The 24398-nt window shown below is 40.8% G+C and overlaps 1 protein-coding gene and 1 long non-coding RNA gene across 2 annotated transcripts in view; one reads left to right on the plus strand and one right to left on the minus strand.

Moving 5' to 3' along the window:
• Positions 1-23469, plus strand: part of LOC309497079 — a 284477-nt gene extending 261008 nt beyond the window's left edge. Inside the window, exon 2 of the long non-coding RNA XR_014205360.1 lies at positions 19906-23469. This is a non-coding gene — a long non-coding RNA (uncharacterized lncRNA). The remainder of the gene's footprint in view (positions 1-19905) is intronic.
• On the minus strand, positions 8492-11816 carry LOC309496992 (piggyBac transposable element-derived protein 4-like). The gene is made up of 3 exons (XM_082167226.1): positions 11414-11816; positions 10617-10703; positions 8492-10392 (listed from the first exon to the last, which is right to left on the minus strand). Exons 1-3 carry the CDS (start codon positions 11668-11670, stop codon positions 8802-8804), a joined length of 1935 nt encoding a protein of 644 aa, XP_082023352.1. The 5' UTR covers positions 11671-11816; the 3' UTR covers positions 8492-8801.
• Positions 23470-24398: the final 929 nt, after the last annotated feature.

Raw genomic sequence — 24398 nt, forward strand, 5'->3', positions numbered from 1 at the left:
CATTATGCCACAGCGGATCAAATCTGCACAACTTAAATTGAGAGAAGAACTAAAGATGTTTAGTGATGACATATTTATGCAACGACCTGGAAACTCTCACAAGGTCAACAGAAGTACTGATCAATCTAAGAAAATCATTTGTAACCCAGTGCAGAAGAGAAAATAGCCTCATGTTAAATAACCAAAAGGAAATAGTTCTTCGGGACTCTGAAGTTCTTCGGGCTCTTCCAGCTAATAAACGAAGGGTAGCAAAAACCAAGAAAAGGAAATGGAACCAGGGATTGTTATTTTTCTGCTGGTTATATTTTGTTCAAATGTTAACATTAAGCCATTGGTCCAGTTGTCCATTGCTCCCATTGCTATCTGTAACAGGTAGGACTTAATTATATTTGCACACTTTAAGTCCTAACCCTAACTACTTCTTCACATGTTGTAGGACTCGATCCCCTTACGGCTTCGAGCAACACAGAAGGCGCACCAGGTCTCCTGACAGACAGACAAGTCTCTCATGCTTCTCTCATGGGCAACACAAGCAACACTCAAGGTAAAATAACTAAAAAACAAGCTTATAGAATGCAAGAAGACGTGTGTGTGCGTGTGTGTATGCGCCAGGGTTATTATAGTTTTGCATTTTTCATTAGTTTTTATTTTTATTTCGTTTTGACTCAGTTTAGTTTTAATTAGTTTTTAAAGTGGGTTTGCTAGTTTAGTTTATTTTTTATTTTTTGAAAATGCTTAGTTTTAGTTTAGTTTTTATTAGTTTTAGTGTTAGTTGTTTTTGTTTTGTTTTTTGTAATTTGGGTTATTTGTTAGGGGCAAGATTCAAAAAGGTCAGAATAAGTATTGTGTAATAATAACTCAACAAAAACATCATACAATTTTTTTTAAAAATTCACACCCCCTTGAAATTCCTTTACCTCTTACAAAATCCAACCGCCGTACCAAAAATCTATACAGAATTCACACCCTATACAAATACCACAGCTGTACAATTTTCACACCCTATTTACTCTATACAGTCAATAGCATACTCATCTGGATTGAAGCAGCAAACATTCAGTGTAAAAGTAAAAAAAAATTACATAACATTATTTAATATAATGATTATAACCTTGGTATGCGCGTGTGTGCACAAGACAAAGTTGTATTTGCACACTGTAACCCTAACCTTTTCTTCACATGTTGTAGGACTCCATCTTCCCCTGGCTTCGAGCAACACAGAAGACACACCAGGTCTCCTGACAGACAGACAGACAAGTCCCTCATGCTTCCCTCATGGGCAACACAAGCAACGCCTGGGTCAAGAAGCCTGGTGAATAGGACCTGTACTGAAGGATCAGCACAGCCACACTGCTTCACTATGTCTTGTGACTGCCCTGTGAATGAGTCTGGTTCTTCAGCGTTGTGGTCAAACTGGAGGTCTGGGGGGTTCAAAGCCAGGTGTCATGACAGCTCTCTCTTTTCCCTACAGGTGTCTGGAGTAGGATGGCTTACCGTGAGGTCTTCAGAGGCGTGTGAGGTTTCAGCCGTTGGAGCCCCACCAGTTAGATGACCCCCTGTGTGAGTGTTGCCAGAGATGGGTGAAGCCCTAGCATGTGGATCTCCACAGGAAGGAGAGGTATGGTAGTGGTGGGGTGTGTGAGAGACACCCCTGTGCACCCAGCGCATGGACAGGCCTCCTGAAGCTTAGGAGTCTGTGACAGGGTGCTTTCCATAGTGGTTGAGGATGTACTCTGATGGTGATGCCAACTAGACTGGTGCTTACCGACCTACGCGGAGGTAGTGACACGGGGTGGACACGCATCCACCAGTAGTGTAGCTACCACCACACAGCCTACACTATAGTTTCACCACCACAGGTAACAGCAGGCAGGCCTTCAAGAAACGTTCCAGGCCATACAGGCTGTTGAGCGCCAGTCCATACGGGCTATTGAACCCCCTCTAACTCAGGAGGTAGAGAACACACGAGAGGTAGAGCCCCAGCCCATACAGGCACCAGAGCTCCCTCTCATTCAGATGACAGAGCCCCCTTCTCTTGAACAAAGAACAGCTAAAGAAGCCCGTAAAGAGAAGTACTGTAAGGATATCTTACCCCCTCTGGAGGAGCTCACACAGGCTCCTGTCCCTGCTGAGGCGGACCGACAGTTAAGTTTAGCATGCCCCCAGCAGTTGGAGGAGCCTGTGGTGGCACCACAGACGGACAACAAGGTAAGTAATAAAAGTTCAGTTTTATTGAATTAAAATCCTAATTACTAAAACACGTAGTGAAAGAGTCCCAACTCTGTTCTCCTCTGTCCAGCAGCGGTGGGAGCCCTTGGTGCAACAGTCGCAACCCAGCTGATAACAGAACGGGAAGTCGACTCAATCGTAGGAGGAGGTCATATTTCTCCACCTCCACCCAACAGCCCCAAATCCCCGCCCCCGCCAAATGGCAAATGACAACGATTTTGAGGTAATGGATATATTCAATGTAGGCTGTCAAATTCTCTAGTTGCAATTCTGGTGTTAATTATTCATTTGATTTTTATTTATCTCCAGTACTTTGCAAGACAACGAAGAGGAGCATGACGACTGATTTAAAAAAAAATATATATATATATATTTTATACATACTCCCCTTTAATGTGATTTTTGATTTTATTGCAAAACAAAACTCCAATGAAAGATTAGATTTTACACCAGGTAACGTTAAGCCTTATGTTTGCTATAGATAAAACTTATAATGGTTAGAAAACAGTCTAAATAAACATTGACTACATACTCATATAGTGTAAATATGTGTATATGCATATATATATATATATATATATATATATATATATATATATATATATATACAGACACACACACACACACATACATATATATATATATATATATATATATATATATATATACATATACATATATATATATATATATATATATATATATATATATATACAGTACTGTGCAAAAGTCTTAAGACATGTTCCCCCAAAAATGGTTTTAAGTCAGTTATTTACATCTTTTTCTGTAGTGTGTCAGTAGGAAATATCAGTTTAAATCCAAACTAAATCCAGAAGAACTGCAGGAACGTCTCCTGAAGAAACCTTCCTTCAAGCATCTCTGAGACGTTCCTGTAGTTCTTCTGGATTTAGTTTGTCTCTGTTTCTTCATGTAATCACAGACGGACTCGATGATGGTGAGATCAGATAATACCGGCTGTTGTCAGACTCCTTGTGCATACACAAATCTCACTGGATTATTACAATTAATGGCAAAAAGAATGTTTGGAAATGTAAACTGATATTTCCTACTGACACTACAGCAAAAGATGTAAAGGGGGGATATTAAAGGGTTAGTTCACCCAAAAATGAAAATTCTGTCAGTAATTACTCACCCTCATGTTGTTCCAACCATGTAAGTCTTTTGTTCATCTTCGGAACACAAATTAAGATATTTTTGATGAAATCCGACAGCTGTCTCACTCTTCCATAGGCTTTCAGAGGGACCGAAACTCGCCGGCCCAGAAAAGTTATTAAAAACATCGTTAAAATAGTCCAAGTGACTACAGTGGCTCTACATTACATTTATCATGCGACAACAATATTTTTTGTGCGGAAAAACAACAAAAATAACGACTTTATCCAACTATTAGTGTTCTTCAATGTGAGCCTCTGACGAGAGTTCACGGGAGCGCCAGGACGCATGCGCGAGAACTGAGATTACGGCGTTCTTCTTCTACTACTACTTGTTACTGGCTGCTCACTCCTTAGGAGTATTACCGCCATTTACTGTACAAGATCATAGATATCATATAATAATATGATATCTATGTACAAGATGACGTCCCGACATTGCCGGAAGCGCAAAAACGGTCTGTTTATAAGCAGAGAAAGACGCACGCTGTAGAACGAAGAAGAAGAAGAACGCCATAATCTCAGTTCTCGTGCATAATATCCTTCTAGAGGCAAAGGGGGACTCGGTGGTGCATCATGTAGGGTGATGTATCGTGATGTTAACAGAGGCTGTTGGAAAGACAATGCACTTCCTTCCTGGACCAACCCAAATGCACTCTCTACAAGTGGCGTTTCAGCTGTCATGTTCATGGTGGTAGCAAGTGGCTCGTCCTCAAGGCTGAATTCTGCATATGCCTCCACAACTCTGAACATACAAGGATCTGGTAAAGGGCCCACCATCCCTCTGTAGAGTCCACTTCTGTAAAGATATGTTTAACATGAAAATTAATGTTGATAATGTTCATTTTTATATACATAATCTTTGCATTTATATCTTCTGTAAAAGTGTGGATTATTTTGAATGTCTGTTATGGACATGTTAATATTAACAAAGTTCGTGAGGAGCATGTTCAAATAATCAAGTAATCAATCAACTCATCAAACAATTACCATGTCTACCCTATCAGCATGAGAGGAAGCATATATATATATTCACTCTGTCAACTCATCTAACTTCCTTGACAGTTTTCAGCATCCCTCCACCACCCCGACTCCTCACTCTTGGCTTGTTCTTTCACAGCCAGGAATACGGGGGGAGTACTCTGGGTTCGGGCCGAATACCGAGCCCGGAGCCCTCTCCTCGGACAGCACGCCAAATACGCATTTATTCTATCTGACTTATTTGTAAGTGTGAACTCGTGAAATGTCTTTTAAAAATATGGTCTATATATTGTTATTAGCTATTTTTGTAATCCTGTACATGTAACAAAAACCAAAAGTTTCAAAATGCCACAGCTGAACTTACCTCACTCCACCTGGTTCTGTACGATTTGGTACAGGTTTTGTGATGAGCATGGAATTGATGGGTCCTGGTTTTACACCCTAAAGACAAATAAAAGTCATTATGGAGGAAATAGCTTAAAGCTAAAACTGTAAACAAAATCCTTCCACAATTGACATTTTCTAGGCAGTGGTGTTCTCTTTCCCTCTACTATTCTGTTGAACCATGGTTTGAATTACGTGGGAGCCAGTGGGAGCTGAGCTCCCATAGAGAGAGGATGAGCTCCCATGAAAGCAGTAAAATCATACACCTGTGGGGGTCTATAAAATGCTCACAAACGTGTCTCTGCCTGATATACAACCACTGATAAACAATCGGATTTGATTAAAAAAAAAAACTATATGAGTACGGATTCGAACCCAGAACCTCTGACACGCTTGGCAAAAGTTCTACCACTGGACCACTTAAGTACACGCTTAAATTTGTCGGATCTATTTATTTACTCGCGTGAAAATTCTCACAACTTACAACATATTAGACCTCATTAAACGACAAATTAAACCAAATGTCCATCCATCCATCCATCCATCTTCTACCGCTTATCCGGGGCCGGGTCGCGGGGGCAGCAGTCTAAGCAGGGATGCCCAGACTTCCCTCTCCCCAGACACTTCCTCCAGCTCTTCCGGGGGGACACCGAGGCGTTCCCAGGCCAGCCGGGAGACATAGTCTCTCCAGCGTGTCCTAGGTCTTCCCCGGGGTCTCCTCCCAGAGGGACATGCCCGGAACACCTTCCCGGGAAGGCGTCCAGGAGGCATCCGGAAAAGATGCCCGAGCCACCTCAACTGACCCCTCTCGATGTGGAGGAGCAGCGGCTCTACTCTGAGCTCCTCCCGAGTGACCGAGCTTCTCACCCTATCTCTAAGGGATCGCCCAGCCACCCTGCGGAGAAAGCTCATTTTGGCCGCTTGTATCCGGGATCTTGTCCTTTCGGTCATGATCCACAGCTCATGACCATAGGTGAGAGTAGGAACGTAGATTGACTGGTAAATCGAGAGCTTCGCCTTGCGGCTCAGCTCCTTTTTCACCACGACAGACCGGTACAGGGACCTCATTACTGCAGAAGCTGCACCGATCCGCCTGTCAATCTCCCGTTCCATCCTTCCCTCACTCGTGAACAAGACCCCAAGATACTTGAACTCCTCCACTTGAGGCAGGAACTCTCCACCAACCTGAAGCGGGCAAACCACCCTTTTCCGACTGAGAACCATGGCCTCGGATTTGGAGGTGCTGATTTTCATCCCAGCCGCTTCACACTCGGCTGCAAACCGTCCCAGTGCATGCTGGAGGTCCTGGTTTGATGAGGCCAACACGACAACATAATTCGCAAAGAGCAGAGATGAAATCGTGTGGTCCCCAAACCTGACCCCCTCCGGCCCCTGACTGCGCCTAGAAATTCTGTCCATAAAAATTATGAACAGAACCGGCGACAAAGGGCAGCCCTGCCGGAGTCCAACATGCACCGGGAACAAGTCTGACTTACTGCTGGCAATACGAACCAAGCTCCTGCTCCGGTCGTACAGGGACCGGATAGCCCTTAGCAAAGGGCCCCGGACCCCATACTCCCGGAGCACCCTCCACAGGCCGCCGCGAGGGACACAGTCGAATGCCTTCTCCAAATCCACAAAGCACATGTGGATTGGTTGGGCAAACTCCCATGAGCCCTCCAGCACCCTGTAGAGGGTATAGAGCTGGTCCAATGTTCCACGACCGGGACGAAAACCACACTGTTCCTCCTGTATCCGAGGTTCTACTATCGGCCGGATTCTCCTCTCCAGTACCCTGGCATAGACTTTCCCAGGGAGGCTGAGAAGTGTGATCCCCCTATAGTTGGAGCACACCCTCCGATCCCCCTTCTTGAAAAGAGGGACCACCACCCCGGTCTGCCAGTCCAAAGGTACTGTCCCCGACCGCCACGCGATGTTGCAGAGGCGTGTCAGCCAAGACAGCCCTACAACATCCAGAGACTTGAGGTACTCAGGCCGGATCTCATCCACCCCCGGTGCCTTGCCACCGAGGAGTTTCTTGACTACCTCGGTGACTTCAGCTTGGGTGACGGACGAGTCCGCCTCCGAGCCCTCAGCCTCTGCTTCCTCAATGGAAGACGTGACGGCGGGATTGAGGAGATCCTCGAAGTATTCCTTCCACCGTCCGGTGATATCCCCAGTCGAGGTCAACAGCTGCCCACCTCCACTGTAAACAGCGTTGGTAGGGCACTGCTTCCCCCTCCTGAGGCGCCGGACGGTTTGCCAGAATCTCTTCGAGGCCGACTGATAGTCCTTCTCCATGGCCTCACCGAACTCCTCCCAGGCCCGAGTTTTTGCCTCCACAACCACCCAGGCTGCAGTCCAAATAATAAACCAAATGTACTACTTAAATTGAATTGTGTTACCAACGCTTTTTTTTAATTAAATTTGTATTATATTTACAAATTTGTATATTTTTATATTACATTATTAAGCTACGCCGTGCCTGCTCATAGGCTACTTTTTTTTAAGAGACCCCCACAAAGATGAAATCATAATTCGAACCCTGCTGTGAACATACTGTGTGGTTCAATGATTACCATTGTCCGTGGTTTATGCCAGCATTGCTCGGTTTCTGTGCAGCACAGGGGGTACGACTGCCATATTAAGCTGAGAGTAGTGGGCAGTTTGACAAAGTAAAGCAACAGTATGCTTACACAAAGCAGTGCCGGCCACACACGAGCACTTGCTGTGCATTACCACCACAGGCGAAGCATCCCGAAGTCCAACCTGAAAAAAAAATAAGTACAATTACTAATTAGTATTTCTGAAAGTAAAGTAAAAGTTAGTAGATGTTAGTAGTATGTTAATGTTAGTAGAATGGCCAGGCCGTAATGCTGATTTCCCCTGTCAGCTTGTCTCTATTTGATACTATAACAACACAAGTACATGACGTTAACCCTCTGAGGTCTAAGGTGTTTTTGGGGCCCTTGGGATGTTTTGACATGCCCTGACATTAGTGCTTTTTTCAGTTATTTATAAACATGTTAATGGCAAAGGTGTAAATTCACTCTATATAGCACAAACAGGGCTAGCATAATATGTGAGCAACAAGTATGTAGATGTTTGTATTTTTAAGAGAATAATGTTTATGCGTGGTTATTGAAAAAAATAAAAATGAAAGTTGCTGAAATAAGATCACAAAACTCATACTAAATATGCGTCAATAAGACTTTTGACAAATGGATGTTATCGCTTCGGGTTCTGGCTTCAAAATTATGTGAAAATAGTCTTGCTTTATCGTTCACAGAAAACAGTACATTGATTTAAATTGTGTAAGACAGGTTTTGCTTGCAAAGCCTATATGCGAGGGGGCGTGAAGGAGGAGTGGTTTACACCTTAGAATACACCCACTTTGCATAATTAGCCATTCATTCAGGTGTGACACTGACTGAGCCACAATGCAAGGACAAAAGATATATTTAGAAGAAGGCTTTTATTGACCATTTAAGATTTTGCTTACATCTATCTTGTAAATATGTTTTGCTATTTTATTAAAAAGGTTACAATTACAACAATAATTACAATTTCAACAATATTTCAAGTGTACTCTTTCTTTGTAAAAAAATGATTATAGGCCTACATTTTATCATATGTATTCATTAGTTTGAATATAGCCAACATTGGAACAGCTAACATCTTAGTTGATGACGTTATTTTTGACAAAAATAGTATTATATATATATATATATATATATATATATATATATATAGAACATATGAGCAGAAATTGCTAAACAAAAGCTTATTTGATGTGGCAGTATATTCTACAGTAAATAAAAAAATAATCAGTCGGCTATAAACAAAGCAATTGTGAGCGATAAATAAACAAAAGTAAAGGCAGGTATCTCACAGTAAATGCTTATGCCCCGTTGATGCGGGCTCTAAGCGAATCAAATGTGAGCAAAAAAAACAACAAAAAAACATATCAGAATGATTTCTGAACTCTGATGGTTAGTGGAAGGTGGTCAGCAGAGCACACACATCTGAACACAGTCACACATCTTTATGCCACTCTTGAAAACAGTTCCTGTTCAGTTGAAGACATAAGTGAACATTGCATGCCTGGCATTTCCATGGTGTTAATTGCTTTTTACCACGCACTGCTTTGCAATGCACACATGAGCGGCGACCAACTGTGGCAACATCCCTGTCATCTGAAGTCAGCTCAGCTCCTGGAACCGGTACATGGTCACTATCGGTCCGTTTTGGTGCCGTTTTCTGTGACACACCACAGAGCTCTGTGATAAGTTGCTCCATAAACTCTTTATGGGACAAGTTACCATGTAGCTCTTTGTGCACAATGAAAGAGTTGGTGGAAGCAATGTCCAAGAAGTGTAGAAAAATCTTTCTGTACCACTTCATGGTTTTGTGCTGTGTTGTGTAATACTGTATCAGCTGATCAGACAGGTCAACGCCCCCCATGTGCTTGTTGTATTCAGTCACAGGTGCAGGACATGGAAATGTATCTTGCGTTTTCACCCTCCTCTGCGCAGTGTTTCCTGTATAAGCAGGATGGATGGTAGAACAGACAGATACCTCTCGTGTGTCCATCCACTTCACAAATACAAGAGGACCATCCCGAATCCACCTGATGGATCCCCTGGCAGATTTTTTAGAGAGTGAATTAGCTGCATTCCGAGGGCAGTCCTTCCTGTTGTCCCTGTAAGTCCCACATGCACCAAACTTCATTGCAAACAAGTCTTTGAGGAGCTTTGGACTTGTATAAAAATTGTCCATGTACACATGGTACCCAGAACCTAAAAATGTGTGGTCTAAAAGAGATGTTACAGCATCATATGACAGTCCATGGCCTGTGGGAAAGTTGTTCTTTCCTGTGTACACAGAAAAGTCCACAGTGTATCCATTCGATGAGTCTGCAAGAACAAACAACTTGAAACCCCATCTGGTTGGCTTGGCTTTCATGTACTGCGTCATACCTGTGTGTGCTTTGCATGCCACCATTCTTTCATCCACAGCTAAGTTTCTTTTAGGATGATAGATGGATTTACAAGCCTGACGGATCGTGTCCATGAGAGGTTTGACCCTGCAAAGACGGTCATGTTCAGGTGTGCCCCTCTTTCTGTCATTATCCATATCTGCATCTGGGTGACTCATGTGCACATTCCATGAAATGATGCGGTATCTGTCCCGGGACATAACTGTAGCTGGAAAGGGTACGGAGAAAACACTGCTTTGCCGCCAGTAGTCGCTGATGGAGCTGACCTTCACCATGGCCATGTAAAATAGCAACCCAATGTAGCGGTACATCTCACTGATGCTGACATCTGTCCATTTATATTTGCTGCCCTTTGCAGTTGCCTTGGCAGCCTGGGCATTGGTGTTGTGGCACAGAGTTGAGACAGCACTTTCTGAAAAAAATTGTTTGAATAGACTCATGGGTGAATGTGAGTCAACAGGGCTCAGTTGTGGTCCAGTTTCCCGTGCAGGACGGAAGCGCACAGTCTGTGGAACCATGTCAACATCAGTCTCTGTTTTCCATGCCAGAGTGGACTGCCTGTTGCTTGCCTGCTTGTTTGCCTTGGCTCTCTTCGGGACAGGTGCTTGGACATGTTCATTGTCACATCTGTAAAAAAAAACACACAAAAAAAAAAAAAAAACACGTGAGCATGCTGATAACACAATCAAAGAAATTGTATTATCATTATCGATCACTAATGGCCATGGATAAAAAAAGACAACGTTTTTTTGTCATTTCACACAAGAATAGGTAGGCTACTTTTATATTATGACGCTGTAAACACAATCAGGCTACATTTCATCTGTAAAATATTACGTCTATGCACTTACTCAGTATGATTCTCGATGGCACTGAGAACTGAACGACACCTGCGTGCCCCTCTGCGGGGTGCTGGAGAAGGAGAGCTTGACACATTCCTAAAAAAACAACAACAAAATAAAACTGCTAGCATACATTATTCAAAGTAAATGAGCAATTGATGGTTATGGACACACAATGTTTTGTTGATGGGCCATAGGATGGAGAAATATCTATTTATGGGCCGTAGACCGCGTCACCGCGAGTATCTGTTGATGGGCGATATACACCGCACGCATTTAGTGACGCACGCAATGAACGGATCGTTCGCCAACGACACATCGCTACATTTAAAAAATGTACACCTGTATTCATAAACATCTGTGCATAAGGCAGTATTGAAGCATGATAAACACTGTCATAGGCTAACCAAAACCGAACATTTATATAAAAATATAATGTATTTAGACAGTAGCCTATCACATATTTTACCAGAGTCTGAAATATATTTGCACTAAATCACATTACACCTAAGCAGATATTCACAAACATGCTACATTACGCATAAGGCAGTATTTTAGCATTTTAACCAGTGTCATAAGCTAATCAAAACTGAGTGAAATATATTTCATATACAAATATGTTTAAAGAGCAATATTACATTTAAAAAAGTTTACACTTGAGCGTATACACGAATGTTAGGGATATTGTAAGGCAATCGTTCCTGTAAGATGTCAAAAGCTAGCCAAAACTAGGCAAAATATAGTCTGAAAATTCATATGAGTTCTATATTATCAGAAAAATTATTATATAACAGTAAACAACTTACTCAGAACATGTATCCTCGGCGGGATCAATTCGCTCTTGAAAATGCATCCGTTCATCGTCCGAATTGCAATCTTCCTCTGAGGAAAAGGTGAATTCTTCCTCGCTGTCCAGAATCATCTGAAGGGCGTCTTTACCGGAGAAACGTGCCATCCTCGGAGCGCGATGAACTATCAGTGAATCGGATGAAGAGACTGTGTTTTTATGGCATTGATCGGGGGGCGTGTGCGATGCAAATAGATTACCTAAACTATTTACCATTTGAATAGCGCCGGGGTCGGGGCGGCCTCAGCTCATTATAGAGATAATGAGGCAGAAGGAAAAACGGTACCTCTCCTTGCTTTCAAACGGATTACATAAGCTGAGAATATTTGTTTTTTATATAAATTACTTCGTTTAAAAGAAGAGATTTCAAGCTTCATAAAGACATATATCACGTGTCTGTGTGAGAAGGATTCGCGGAGTTATCGTTCATTTTCGGACGCGTTTCAGAATGGACTACACTGACAGAGAGAAGGCAGAACTCGCTTCGTGTTTATTTTTCTTTATTTGTCAAAAAGCAAAACACTTTGTTTTTATTATGAGTATACACAAAAATAATACACATTTAACAGAATCGATTGATGTATGACACGTGTTTGTAATATCAAAGTCAACAGAGCAAAATTAATCTCTTTTGAACTGATAAAAAAAAAAGCGAGCTGGTATCGCCGGCGATACCGCCGACTTCAGGGGGTTAATGTTAGCTGAAAAAAACAAAAGTATAATGTTATCTGTTAAACATAATCTAGGTAGGCTAGTAGTCATAGCACTGAAAACTTTTCTTACCCTCGTAACCGTGTATATACGAGGCGGCATACAATTTAAAACCCTTCTCCAGTTTGCTTGATGGGGCTTTGCTTGTTTTTTTTGCAAACACGATTAACATCATTAACACTGATTTTCGGAAGATCCTGGGCTTAGATATAGTAGATAGTCAGACTTCAGATAGACATCTAAATCAGACCGTTGCACAAAGCACTTAAGACTCTGACTATCTTAAGTAGGACTACACTGCAATGCATTCTGGGTAAAATAAGACACTTTTCAAAACAAAAAACATGGCGGATCGAGTAAGCGCATTCAACCCATAGACAGTATATGATTCAACCGCTCAGTGCAGTTTACCACAGCGGAAAATATGTGTTTGTTGGAGGAGTATAAATGACGGAGTATGTTTTTATGTTTCCACTGTTCGATCGCGCCCGTGCCTCTCTCTCTCTGACACACACACACATTCCAGCATTGCAATCTTGACATCGCAGCCTGTTATTATGCAGCGTTCACAACAAACGCGAATAGAGCGTCAAATTCGCGTCTATCGCGTCTAGTTCGACGCTTGAACATTTTGAATCCATTCGCGCGTCCAAGGCGAATAGGACGCGCGTATAAAGCGAGCGTTTGAAGCGAAATAGACGGTTGAACAGTCACGGTGTATTGCATTTCACGCATCGCCCGTGACGCTTGCGTATGAAAGGGAGCGCGTCGATCGTTGCTCGCGTTGACTATGTAACGGCCCTAACAGTTACAAGGACATTTTACTTGGGAATGTAACGTTAGTAACAAGAAGAAATGTTTAAATTATGAGCCATTTTCCCTTTTCTTTTGGCAGTTTGTAATGTAACTGATTGTTACTTCTGGTTGCCAAGGTAACATAGAGTCTTAGACCTAAGTTAGCCTGGGGGTGAGGTGTCTAATTTTTTTGGTCTAAATTAAGTCAGTCTTTATTTTTGTGAAACAGTCTAACTTGCATTAGACTGTCTATGAGCGAATTTTAGACTTGTCTAACACTATAGACCGGTCTAAAATAGCTTTGTGAAACCGGCCCCTGAAGACAGCGAGTGTAGTAGGTAGTCGCGGTAGCCATTGCCATAACCGGAAACGAGTGATATGTAATACGTAGAACGCGGAAGTAGTTGTGCAAGTAGCGCATATGGCTAATAAATAATCTACACATGACATTTGTCAGGCCTGGGGTCAGAGGTCAGATCTCTTAAAGTTTTCGGTACCTTTCAAAATAAAATAAAAAGGTGTCCCTTTTACAATTTTACATTTTGAAAACAGTCTAACAATGTTTCCCCTGGGCAAAATAAACTAAATTACGTAAAACATCTCTGTAGGAGCCATACATTGGGTTTGATTAGTCTTTTGTAATATTTCTTCTTTTCTTTCTATACTGTTGTGCATGTGCATGTGCATGTGCACGCGCGGTGTGACGTCATTGGTAACTATGGCACCGTGAGGGGGTGTGGTGTATATTAGCGTGCGTGTTCACCTGTGGGACATGGCGGGTTGTTTGGAGCATGGCTGCAGGGTGAGCATGGGGAAAAACTTTCTTTTGACCGTCGTCACTGTCAATGACGTTACTACCATCATTACCTGTTATGTGCTGTTGGATGTACCTTCAATTGACTGATGAAATGCATCTACCAAAGTAAGTGATTGGTGTTCGTAAAGATAACATCAGATGTAATGCTTCAGTGTGATGCGTCTTTAGTACAAACCCCGTGTCTTAGCCTGCTGCGGCTGTTGGATTGTTTTTTTTTATTATACGCCGCTACAATCTCTCATTACAAGTGATTTTTTTTTTTACCCTCACAAACTACATTTCCCATAACTTCTGCAAGCAACTCCCTCATGTTCTCAGTAGTGAGTTCATCTTTGTTGGATGCAGACATCATTGGGATTTTGCACTTCAAACTTTTCTACAAAAATGCCTGCTGTTTACAATTGCCCGCTGTGTACACGAATGTACTCTCGGTTGAGCCAGCATCTTCAAGTGTACCACAAGGTCGAGAACAAAGATGAGCGAAAGCTTTTGCTTGCTTTGGAGTCCGGACGTGTCAATGTGAGGTGTTGCGTATGCCCCGTGGCTGGCTGTGGAATCTCAACAACAAGAATTGACCGGCACCTGAAGTCACACACAGAGCTATCGACAGCCGCAAAAGAAAACGCACTCAAACTATGCAAAAGAAAGAAAGTGTTGGCACAAATTGCAGCACTTAGGGCCACTGAACCAGAGGTGCCACTTGTCAGCACCCTGGACTTGCTGCCTGACATCGAGGATGCCGATGTGCCCTTTGATGTGGAGGAGGACGAGGAATGCAGCAACCCTGGCTGCAAAGAGAAGGTAGAGAGGTTGTGGACAGAAAACAGCCGGTTGAACGTGAAGGTGGACACGCTGACCACCGCCCTGCGTGATGTGACTCGCTGGTACCGCAGGCTGCAGAAGAAGTCAGCATCTATGGCTTCTGGAAGCTTAAGCAAGGTGAAGGGAAGACTGTTCTCTTCCCTCGGATCTGGGGATGACCCTCTTGCAATCACTGAGGCTTCCACCCTTCCGTCAGCCTCCAGTGATTTGGAGCCCTCCACCAGCCAGCAGCCAGGCGTCTTTTAGGAGCTTGAGGTTGATCAAAGGTTGACACTGAGTGAGTACACTTGCATTGTTTTAACTTGATGTTTTCTGAAATGTCATTGTCAGCACTGCAAAAAAAAAAAAATGCTTTTCTTACTTAGTATTTTTGTGTTGTTTCCAGTCCAAATATCTAAAAATTCATAAAATCAAGAAACATTTACTAGAGAAGTAAAATGACATAAGACATTCTATTTTATTTTCAAAAAAAACAGAAAGTAATTTAAGTAATTTTTGCTTAAAACAAGCAAAATTATCATCATTATGGGGTAAGAAATTCAAATGGAAAACAAGATTATTTTTCTTACCCCATAATGATGATAATTTTGCTTGTTTTAAGCAAAAATTACTTAAATTACTTTCTTTTTATCTTGAAACAAAATAGAATAAAAAAAAAATGTCATTTTACTTCTCTAGTAAACGCTTCTTGATTTAAGAATTTTTTGATATTTGGACTGGAAACAAAACAAAAATACTAAGTAAGAAAAGCATTTTTTTTGTAGTGTATCACTATATGTCTGAATATTAATATGTATTTAAACCATTTATTATCCCTTTACTTACACTTTCTAAGGGATCTCATGAACCACTGACAACTCCTAAATAACCCGTTCGTAAATAATGTAGTATTTCATTTATAAATGATAAATTGATCATTAATAAAGTATGAAAATACAATTATTAAAGACACATTATAATATGCTTATAAATCAAGAAAAAAGTATTTATAGCTGTATTTATAAACTGCTTATTAATGTCTATTAATGCTTTATAAATGGCAAATTAACTGTTTACTAATGATTAACTAATGATTAATAGCGTTTAGTTATTATAAACTGTTACCAACAAAAATAAAAATTAAGAAAGCATTTTTTGCAGTGTGTGTTGACTGACAATTGTCTCTGTCCTCATTATTCTTTGTGCACAGAAACCATCATGGAGGAGTTCAGGGTCAACCAGCTCGGACCAGACCCGTCATCAAAACACACGGATAATGTGAACGCAAAAATGTACCGCATAAAAAAGTTCCTGCAGTACATGGCCGAGGGGAAGTCAAGGCTGAGCACTCTTTGCTTTTTAAACGAGACTAGCCGGATTCACGCGTAAGTCATTTTCTTATTATGTGTCTCTTGTAATGATGTTTTTAGAAAAAATATAATAATGAAAATGAGTGTTTATAGAGGGCATATTCAAGCCTCTCTGAATGTCGTCCAACCTGTTGAAAGGGATGTGTGTTGTTTGTTTGTGTGCAGGTGGGTCAGCTCCCTGCGCAAGGCCCTAATGAAAGAGACAACCATCGAGTACTATGTGCAGAACGTGTCTCAGTTCATAAATTTCATCAGTGAAACTCCTCCACCTTCCTGCCGTCTTTCAAAGACGGTCCTTATTGGTCTGCGCAGGGAGATGCAGAGTAGTGCTGGGCGGTTTACCGGTTCAAACCGAATACCGGTGTTTATTTTTGTTACGATATGAATTTTTAATAAACCGCAATACCGGTGTATGTCGCTTTAATCGGAACGCGGCGTTGCGCGACACTGTCTCGCACCTCATTTACAACACAGAACACACGTCTGCGGCGCATTACGGCTGCGACAAGGTTTTATTCCGTCCTCCACACGCGTGCGTCAAAATAGACTAGGCGCCTATATTTAGGAGATAGGGGTAGCTGCAGCTTGGAGTAATGGGCGTGGCAAGAGGTAGGGGCGTGGCAGGAGGTAGGGGCGTGGCAAGAGGTTTCTCATTGGTCAAAGGAGTTTCCTCCTGGACAGAGTCGGAGCTGCGACACAGCAATGGCGGCTTGTGGAGCCTCTCAATAGTTCCCGAAAGTAGCAGCAGCGCGGTAGAACAGACCGTTTGTGATGCACTTGTAAAAGGTAAGTCGTTTAAAGAATAAGATTGTATATTATCAGTACATCTGAATCAAATTAACTTGTGTATTAAAGCATGCTAGTTTACTATTGCTCTCTAAATTAGTAGTTTTAGGGGACGTTATCAGATAAAAGAAAGGTCACTGGATAAAGTTGGTAGTGCATAACAAACCACGAACAGCAAATTAATGGTTAAAACCGTTCTATTAATGCATTTTATCCTTTGTTGTGTAATAAGAGTTAAAGGCTTCTAAACAGGTGTTAAATATAACATTGGGGAGTGTGATAGGGAAGTGATAAAAGGAGAATATCCATTTCATTCCTCATTAAATGTGCGTTTTTTAGGCATTGTGTTTCTGTAAGCTACCTGTCTATATTATGTTTCAGCTCAGCTGATTTTTGGATTGATGGGAAAGGGAAATGGAAGTTTATTCGTGAGATTAAAAACAATGCTTAAAAGCAGCAAGCCATTTACAAAAACAAATCACACTAGACTAAATGGGAAATAATACTAAATACCACAACATGTAATATATGCTACTATAATTTGTCCTGTTTTTCTCTGTTATCTCTTTCAACACAAGAAGCAGAAAGGGATTCAGTGGATCCTGAAGACTCCCTGCACTGACGCTGTACCCTCACCTTCAGTTTCAACTCCTTGGATTTTACAAGACTTTCCTTGCTCCTTAATTTTAATAAACATTAAACTTCCCAGTGTTGGTCTTTGTGAAAAAGTTCAGATGCACCCAAGTATGATTAGTGCACAATATAGCATAAAATCTTTAGTTCTATTTAGACTGCTCCTGGTGACTCGAGCATATTTTCTCCTCTGTGTCGGACACTACAAGAACAACATAGAGGAAATGACAGACAACAGCTTGACGTGCAGTTTATTAGACATTTATAGACATTATTAGACATTTATAAAATCCCATTGTGCTAAATCAATGCTATATATATATATATATATATATATATATTAGGGCTGTCAAAAGATTAATCGTGATTAATCGCATCCAAAATAAAAGTTTGTGTTTACATAATATATGTGTGTGTACTGTGTATAATTATTTTGTATATATAAATACACACACATGCATGTATATATTTAAGAAATATTTGCATACATATACTGTATATACTTATTTATATTATATAAATATATTTGTTTATATATAAATTACACATTTTTCTTAAATATATACAAGCATGTGTGTTATATTTATATATTTAATTATACACAGTACACACACATATATTATTTAAACACAAACTTTTATTTTGGATGCGATTAATCACGATTAATCTTTTGACAGCCCTAATATATATATATATATATATATATATATATATATATATATATATATATATATATCTTTTCAAAACTGATGTTTAATTAATTTTTATTTGTTTTATTTATTTATATTTTTGAGTCATTAACTTTGACTTTTTGAAATCTAAACAAGTTTCAGTTGTAAAGTTTTCAGTTGTAAAGTGTTTAAATTAAACTGATATGGAAAGTGTACCAACCTACCCATACTTGAAAGCAGTTTTTACCAGTATTGGAGAGATCTACAACCCTTTTCACTCATCATTAAGGCTCCTCTGAATGATGCATTATCATGTATACTGTAATTACCATAATAAAATAACCATGTTTGCAGTTGTGCCAACCTGACATGCAAATTTCTGGACAAAAGTTTTTCAATTATCGCAACAGCTTTAAAACTACTGAAATTTATTAACTTTGTTTATATGAAAGGTTCAAATGATGCCATAGAATTTCATTTTAAATGTTTTATTCTTAAGACACCATTTGAGTTTTTAGACTGTTCATTTGTGCGGACAGTTGCTATACTATAGTATGAATCAGTGAAGGAATGAGTTTTGACTTAGAACACAAGCCTTTGATGACAAATTCAACTGACGTTTCAAAACAATTAATTGTAAAAATGACAACTGAATAAATGTGTTTTTTTGGATAAAATGGTGTTTGTTTTGCTTAATTGTTTAATGTCACTTAAAAGAAGTTTATTAAACCGTTTTTACTTCATTTTATAATTATATGGTGAGTGTTTGATCAAACAAGTATATATGTATGCCTTTATACAGCAAAAACATTTGCTGTACCATTATTATAAAAATAACATTACTATTAGTTTGTATGTAGCCTACTTTAAATGAAAGTACAAAACTAGTATGACTTTAATAGTGTCAGGAGACATTTTTATCTTTAAAATAATAATTTAATTTGTTTTTTAATGATTTTAAAAAAAAGTCGCGGTGGTGATGACGTCATGTAACCCGCGCCCTAAATTTGAGAATGTATTCTCAATATCATTATTGCTATTTTCACAGTGAAAGAAATGTATTTGGTCTTGTATACTTGTCTGTTGGCCAAAAGTGATTAAGTTTATGGCTTGCTTTTACTAACTTCCTGCTCAGCTACTGTTCGGACGCTCTTGCTTACAGCTCCGCGCTTTGCTCTATCGCTTTTATATTTTATCTTCTATACTTTTATAATTTTAGCTCCTTTTATCACCTAACTTTAACTACAAATCAGCACAGTGCTCAAACGACAAAGTTTGGATTACTACAAAAACGCAGAATTCTTCTACCCGACCAGCTTACATTCCGGGGAAAGGAAAACACAACTGCCTACAAGGATAAGAGAGAAAATGCCTCTTCTGGAATCTACTTGCTGCACTAACTGCCACAGACTTTTACAAAGGATTGCAGTTCTTGAAACAAAGTTATTTACGGGACCACCAAACCAGACGGAACACACAACAGAGCTTCGTCAGGGACACCCTCAGCATATAGCCGGTGAGTCCCATGAAACTAGTGCTCCTCGACAGGTAGAGAAACAAGCCGATCGACTTACAAATCGATGGCACAAACAGGGAGCGAGACCCAAAGGCACTCGAGACATCAGATTGTCACGAGCATCACATATTGCCGCAGTAGCATCCTCTACCCCAGATACAGCTCTGACAAGGATTGCAAAGATTGGTCTCCTACCAACACCTATACATCTTGAGAACAGATTTGAAGTACTAATGAATGTAAATGAGGAACCCCCAAACGTGATGAATGTGATCGAACACAGACTGTGTCAGCCAGTAGCTAACACTGATGCTAACTGGCGCTCAAGGTCGAGCAGACAGCGGCACTCAGCTCAGAGCGCAGCCGAGCCCAGGACTCTGATAGTGGGGGACTCCATAATCAGAAACATTAGCAGCAGGGATACAACTACATGCTGCCTTCCACAAGCAACAACTTCTGATATAAACAGGGAACTTCAAAACATTCTGATGAAACATAAGACTGCAAATCGACTCATCATTCATGTGGGGAAGAATGACATTCATAAAGAGCAGTCAGAACTCCTTAAGAAGGATTTCAATGAACTTTTTGAAACACTTAAAAAACTGAAAGTTCAGACATTCATCAGTGGACCACTCCCAGCAAGAGGAACAAACAGGTTTTCACGGTTGCTTGGGATTAATACATGGCTGCAAAAAACCTGCAATATAAAAGGAGTAAACTTCATTGACAACTTCAATCTCTTCTGGAGTCAGAGACAACTATTTCATCGGGATGGCCATCACCCAAACAAACTTGGTTCAAGAGTGTTAAAGGACAATATCGACTTCTCCCTCAATCATCCTTCTGCAGTGTGTGTCAATCCACTCAATCAGAACGGCACACACACACCTGGACACAGTATGAATGACCACAGGACTTCACTTCAGAATGGACATGATGTTGACATATCACACAAGGACAATGATAACACCACTGAGCCACAACAACCTCTGCTCACGGACACCATCTCAGCTGAGCCCTGCCCACAGAGCTCACCACAGACAGACACATCAGAACTGCTCCAAGATTCAGCACCCAAGGACAACTTCCTGGAAAACAGCCAGGGAAGCCAGGACAGCATATTACAGCCTCCTATAACACCAGAGCAACAGCCCCTTTCACCAGATACTTTCACCCTCTCGCCAGCAACTCCACTCCTGTGCTTCTCACAGAAAATGGAAGAATTAGTGCATGCTGGAACCAGACTATCACACTCTTTTGCTGCAAGCCCCCAGATATCAACCAAAAAACGTAGGGCACCGCTCCCACCTAAGCCTGCAGGCCCAGCTCACCCTCCCCCTGCCTCTGTGAGAGCTCTTCGGCCTCTGCCACAACGCCAGGGCCCACACCCTCCTCCATCTGCTCGAGGTCAACCAAAAACAACTGATACCAGCTCTCAGTGATGTATGTCGGGTCCCCGTTTTGATAACAGTAACTTTCTCAAATGTTTACAGAACAAGCGGGAACCCAGTGTGCCTGTATCTTTCTCTATTGCTGTTCTATTACAAGATAGAAAGTCTAAGGCCTTCAATAGCCGTACAGCAAACTCAACTAATCTGGTGCCTATTGCACGTCTAACTAAGATTGGTGTAGGGAAAAAAAGTAAGACTGTTAAGTTAGCAATTTTAAACATCCGCTCACTTAAAAATAAATCACTTCTAGTCAATGACTTAATAACCACAAACAACCTGGATTTTATGCTTCTAAATGAAACCTGGCTCTTAGACAGCTGCAGTGCAACAATCCTCAATGAAACAGCCCCTCCCAACTTTACTTTTATGAGTGTCTGCAGAGCTGTTAAGAGAGGTGGGGGTCTAGCTGCTCTTTTTAAAGATATCTATCAATGTAAGCAAATAACATTTGGGAACTACACGTCTTTCGAATATCTGGGTATTGTATTAAAAGGTGCTCCACGCATTTTACTCATCATTATTTACAGGCCTCCAAAATATTCTCCAGCCTTTGCTGAGGAATTTACAGAACTGTTATCAACAATCACCTCAGAGCTTGACTGTTTTGCCATTGCTGGAGATTTTAACATTCACATAGATAATGCAGAAAACAATATGGCAAAAGAAATCAAAACTGTTTTAAAAACTTTTGATCTGACTCAGCATGTACATGGACCCACACACAATCATGGACACACTCTAGATTTACTTATCAGTAAGGGTCTAAACATTTCATCGATTGTTATTAAGGATGTAGCACTGTCTGATCATTTCTGTATTTTCTTTGATATATTGATCTCTCCTGCCACTGAAGCTAGATCTGTGTCTGTCAAGAAGAGATGCTTAAATGAGAACACTAGTGTACTATTTATGAAGGCCATATCCTTAACACCAAGCATATCTGCTGACTCTGTTGATTTTCTCCTTGATTCTTTTAACTCAAAAGTTAAAAGTGCAATTGATGATATTGCTCCTGTGAAAGTCAGGAAGAAGAGTGGCAGACAAAAAGCACCTTGGAGAAACTCAACAGCAGTGCAAAATATGAAAAGACAATGCAGAAAAGCAGAGCGCATGTGGCGGAAGACAAAACTTGTAGTCGATTATAACATCTACAAAGACAGCCTTCATGCTTTCAATATGGAACTAGGCAAAGCTAGACAGACTTTCTTCTCAAATATTATAAACTGCAATTTAAACAACACACGCACTCTTTTTGCTACTGTAGAGAGACTGACAAACCCCCCAAGCCAGATTCCCAGTGAAATGCTCTCAAACAGCAAGTGCAGTGAGTTTGCTTCCTTCTTCTCTGACAAAATCAATAATATCAGAAAGGTGATCAGCACATCATTGAGTTGCGCTGGGGTCAGACTGATCAGACCACCTGAAAAAGTAGTAACTTTGTCTGATTTCAATAAAATTGATGGCAAAATTTTGGTAGAAACCGTACAGCACCTTAAAACATCAACATGCGCTCTTGACACACTTCCCACATCTTTTTTTAAAAGTGTGCTAAACAGTTTAGAAGCAGATCTTCTAGAAGTGGTAAATACCTCACTTCTCTCTGGGAGTTTTCCAAACTCCCTGAAAACTGCAGTTGTCAAGCCCCTCCTGAAAAAGAACAATCTGGATAAGACCATATTAAGCAACTATAGACCGATCTCAAATCTTCCTTTCATAGGCAAGATCATAGAAAAAGTTGTCTTCAACCAGCTGAACAAATTCTTAAGCTCGAATGGATACTTTGACAATTTTCAATCTGGTTTCCGACCGCATCACAGCACAGAGACAGCGCTCATAAAGATAATAAACGATATTCGCTTAAATACTGATTCAGGCAAATTATCAGTGCTGGTACTACTCGACCTCAGTGCTGCATTTGACACTGTCGATCACAACATACTTCTTGACAGGCTGGAAAACTGGGTGGGGCTTTCTGGGATAGTCCTAAAATGGTTCAGGTCATACTTAGATGAGAGAGGTTATTATGTGAGTATAGGAGACCATAAGTCTGAGTGGACATCCATGACATGCGGAGTCCCTCAAGGCTCAATTCTTGCACCACTCCTGTTCAACCTGTATATGCTCCCAATGAGCCAAATAATGAGAAAGAACCAAATTGCTTACCACAGCTATGCAGACGACACACAGCTGTACTTAGCCCTATCGCCTAACGATTACAGCCCAATTGACTCCCTGTGCCAATGCATTGATGAAGTCAACAGTTGGATGTGCCAAAACTTTCTTCAGTTAAACAAAGATAAAACTGAAGTCATTGCATTTGGAAACAAAGATGAAGTTCTCAAGGTGAACGCATACCTTCACTCCAGGGGTCAAACAACTAAACATCAAGTCAGGAATCTTGGTGTGACACTAGAGTCAGACCTTAGTTTCAGTAGTCATGTCAAAGCAATAACTAAATCAGCATACTATCATCTGAAAAATATTGCAAGAATTAGATGCTTTGTTTCCAGACAAGACTTAGAGAAACTTGTGCATGCTTTCATCACCAGCAGGGTGGATTATTGTAATGGACTCCTCACTGGCCTTCCCAAAAAGACCATAAGACAGTTGCAGCTCATACAGAACGCTGCCGCCAGGATTCTGAGCAGAACCAGAAAATATGAACATATCACACCAGTCCTCAGGTCTTTACACTGGCTCCCAGTTAGATTTAGGATTGATTTTAAAGTATTATTACTGGTATATAAATCATTCAATGGCCTAGGACCTCAATACATTGCAGATATGCTCACTGAATATAAACCCAACAGATCACTCAGATCATTAGGATCATATCAGCTAGAAATACCAAGGGTTCACTCTAAGCATGGTGAGTCTGCTTTTAGCTATTATGCCAGCCACAGCTGGAACCAGCTTCCAGAAGAGATCAGATGTGCTCCTACAGTGGTCACATTCAAATCCAGACTCAAAACACTTTTGTTTAGCTGTGCATTTACTGAATGAGCACTGTGCCACTGTTCGTCCGACTGTACTGTACTGTATTTCATTTTATTTTTCTAAACTGTTTTAATTATTCTTATTTCTTTTTATTATTTTTATTTCTTCTATGTAAAGCACTTTGAATTGCCATTGTGTATGAAATGTGCTATATAAATAAACTTGCCTTGCCTTGCCTTGCCTTTTATACGGATCAGGAAGCTTTCGCGTCCAATTGTAAAGACCTTACGGCATGCCCCATTCCTCCTGGCACGCCCCATTCCTTTCCGACCTCCTGGCACGCCCATTGCTCCAGTCTGCAGTTACCTCTACTTCAATGGCGGCTCGTGGGAGATAGGCAGACATGGGGACTTGTGACTTGGTGACTTGGACTCGAGTCGACTCGAGTCGCTA

The sequence above is a fragment of the Leuciscus leuciscus genome (assembly GCF_965113295.1).
Source record: "Leuciscus leuciscus genome assembly, chromosome: 4".
NCBI classification, from domain to species: Eukaryota; Metazoa; Chordata; class Actinopteri; order Cypriniformes; family Leuciscidae; genus Leuciscus; species Leuciscus leuciscus.

Bases quoted from the DNA above. Each gene is read 5' to 3' on its own strand.
- LOC309496992 (XM_082167226.1), bottom strand. From the start codon at position 11,670: ATGGTAAATAGTTTAGGTAATCTATTTGCATCGCACACGCCCCCCGAT. The intron at 10,704-11,413 runs GTAAGTTGTTTA...TTGTTTTTTTAG, and splicing joins GCCGAGGATACATGTTCTGA to GAATGTGTCAAGCTCTCCTT. The intron at 10,393-10,616 runs GTAAGTGCATAG...TTTTTTTTACAG, and splicing joins GCCATCGAGAATCATACTGA to ATGTGACAATGAACATGTCC.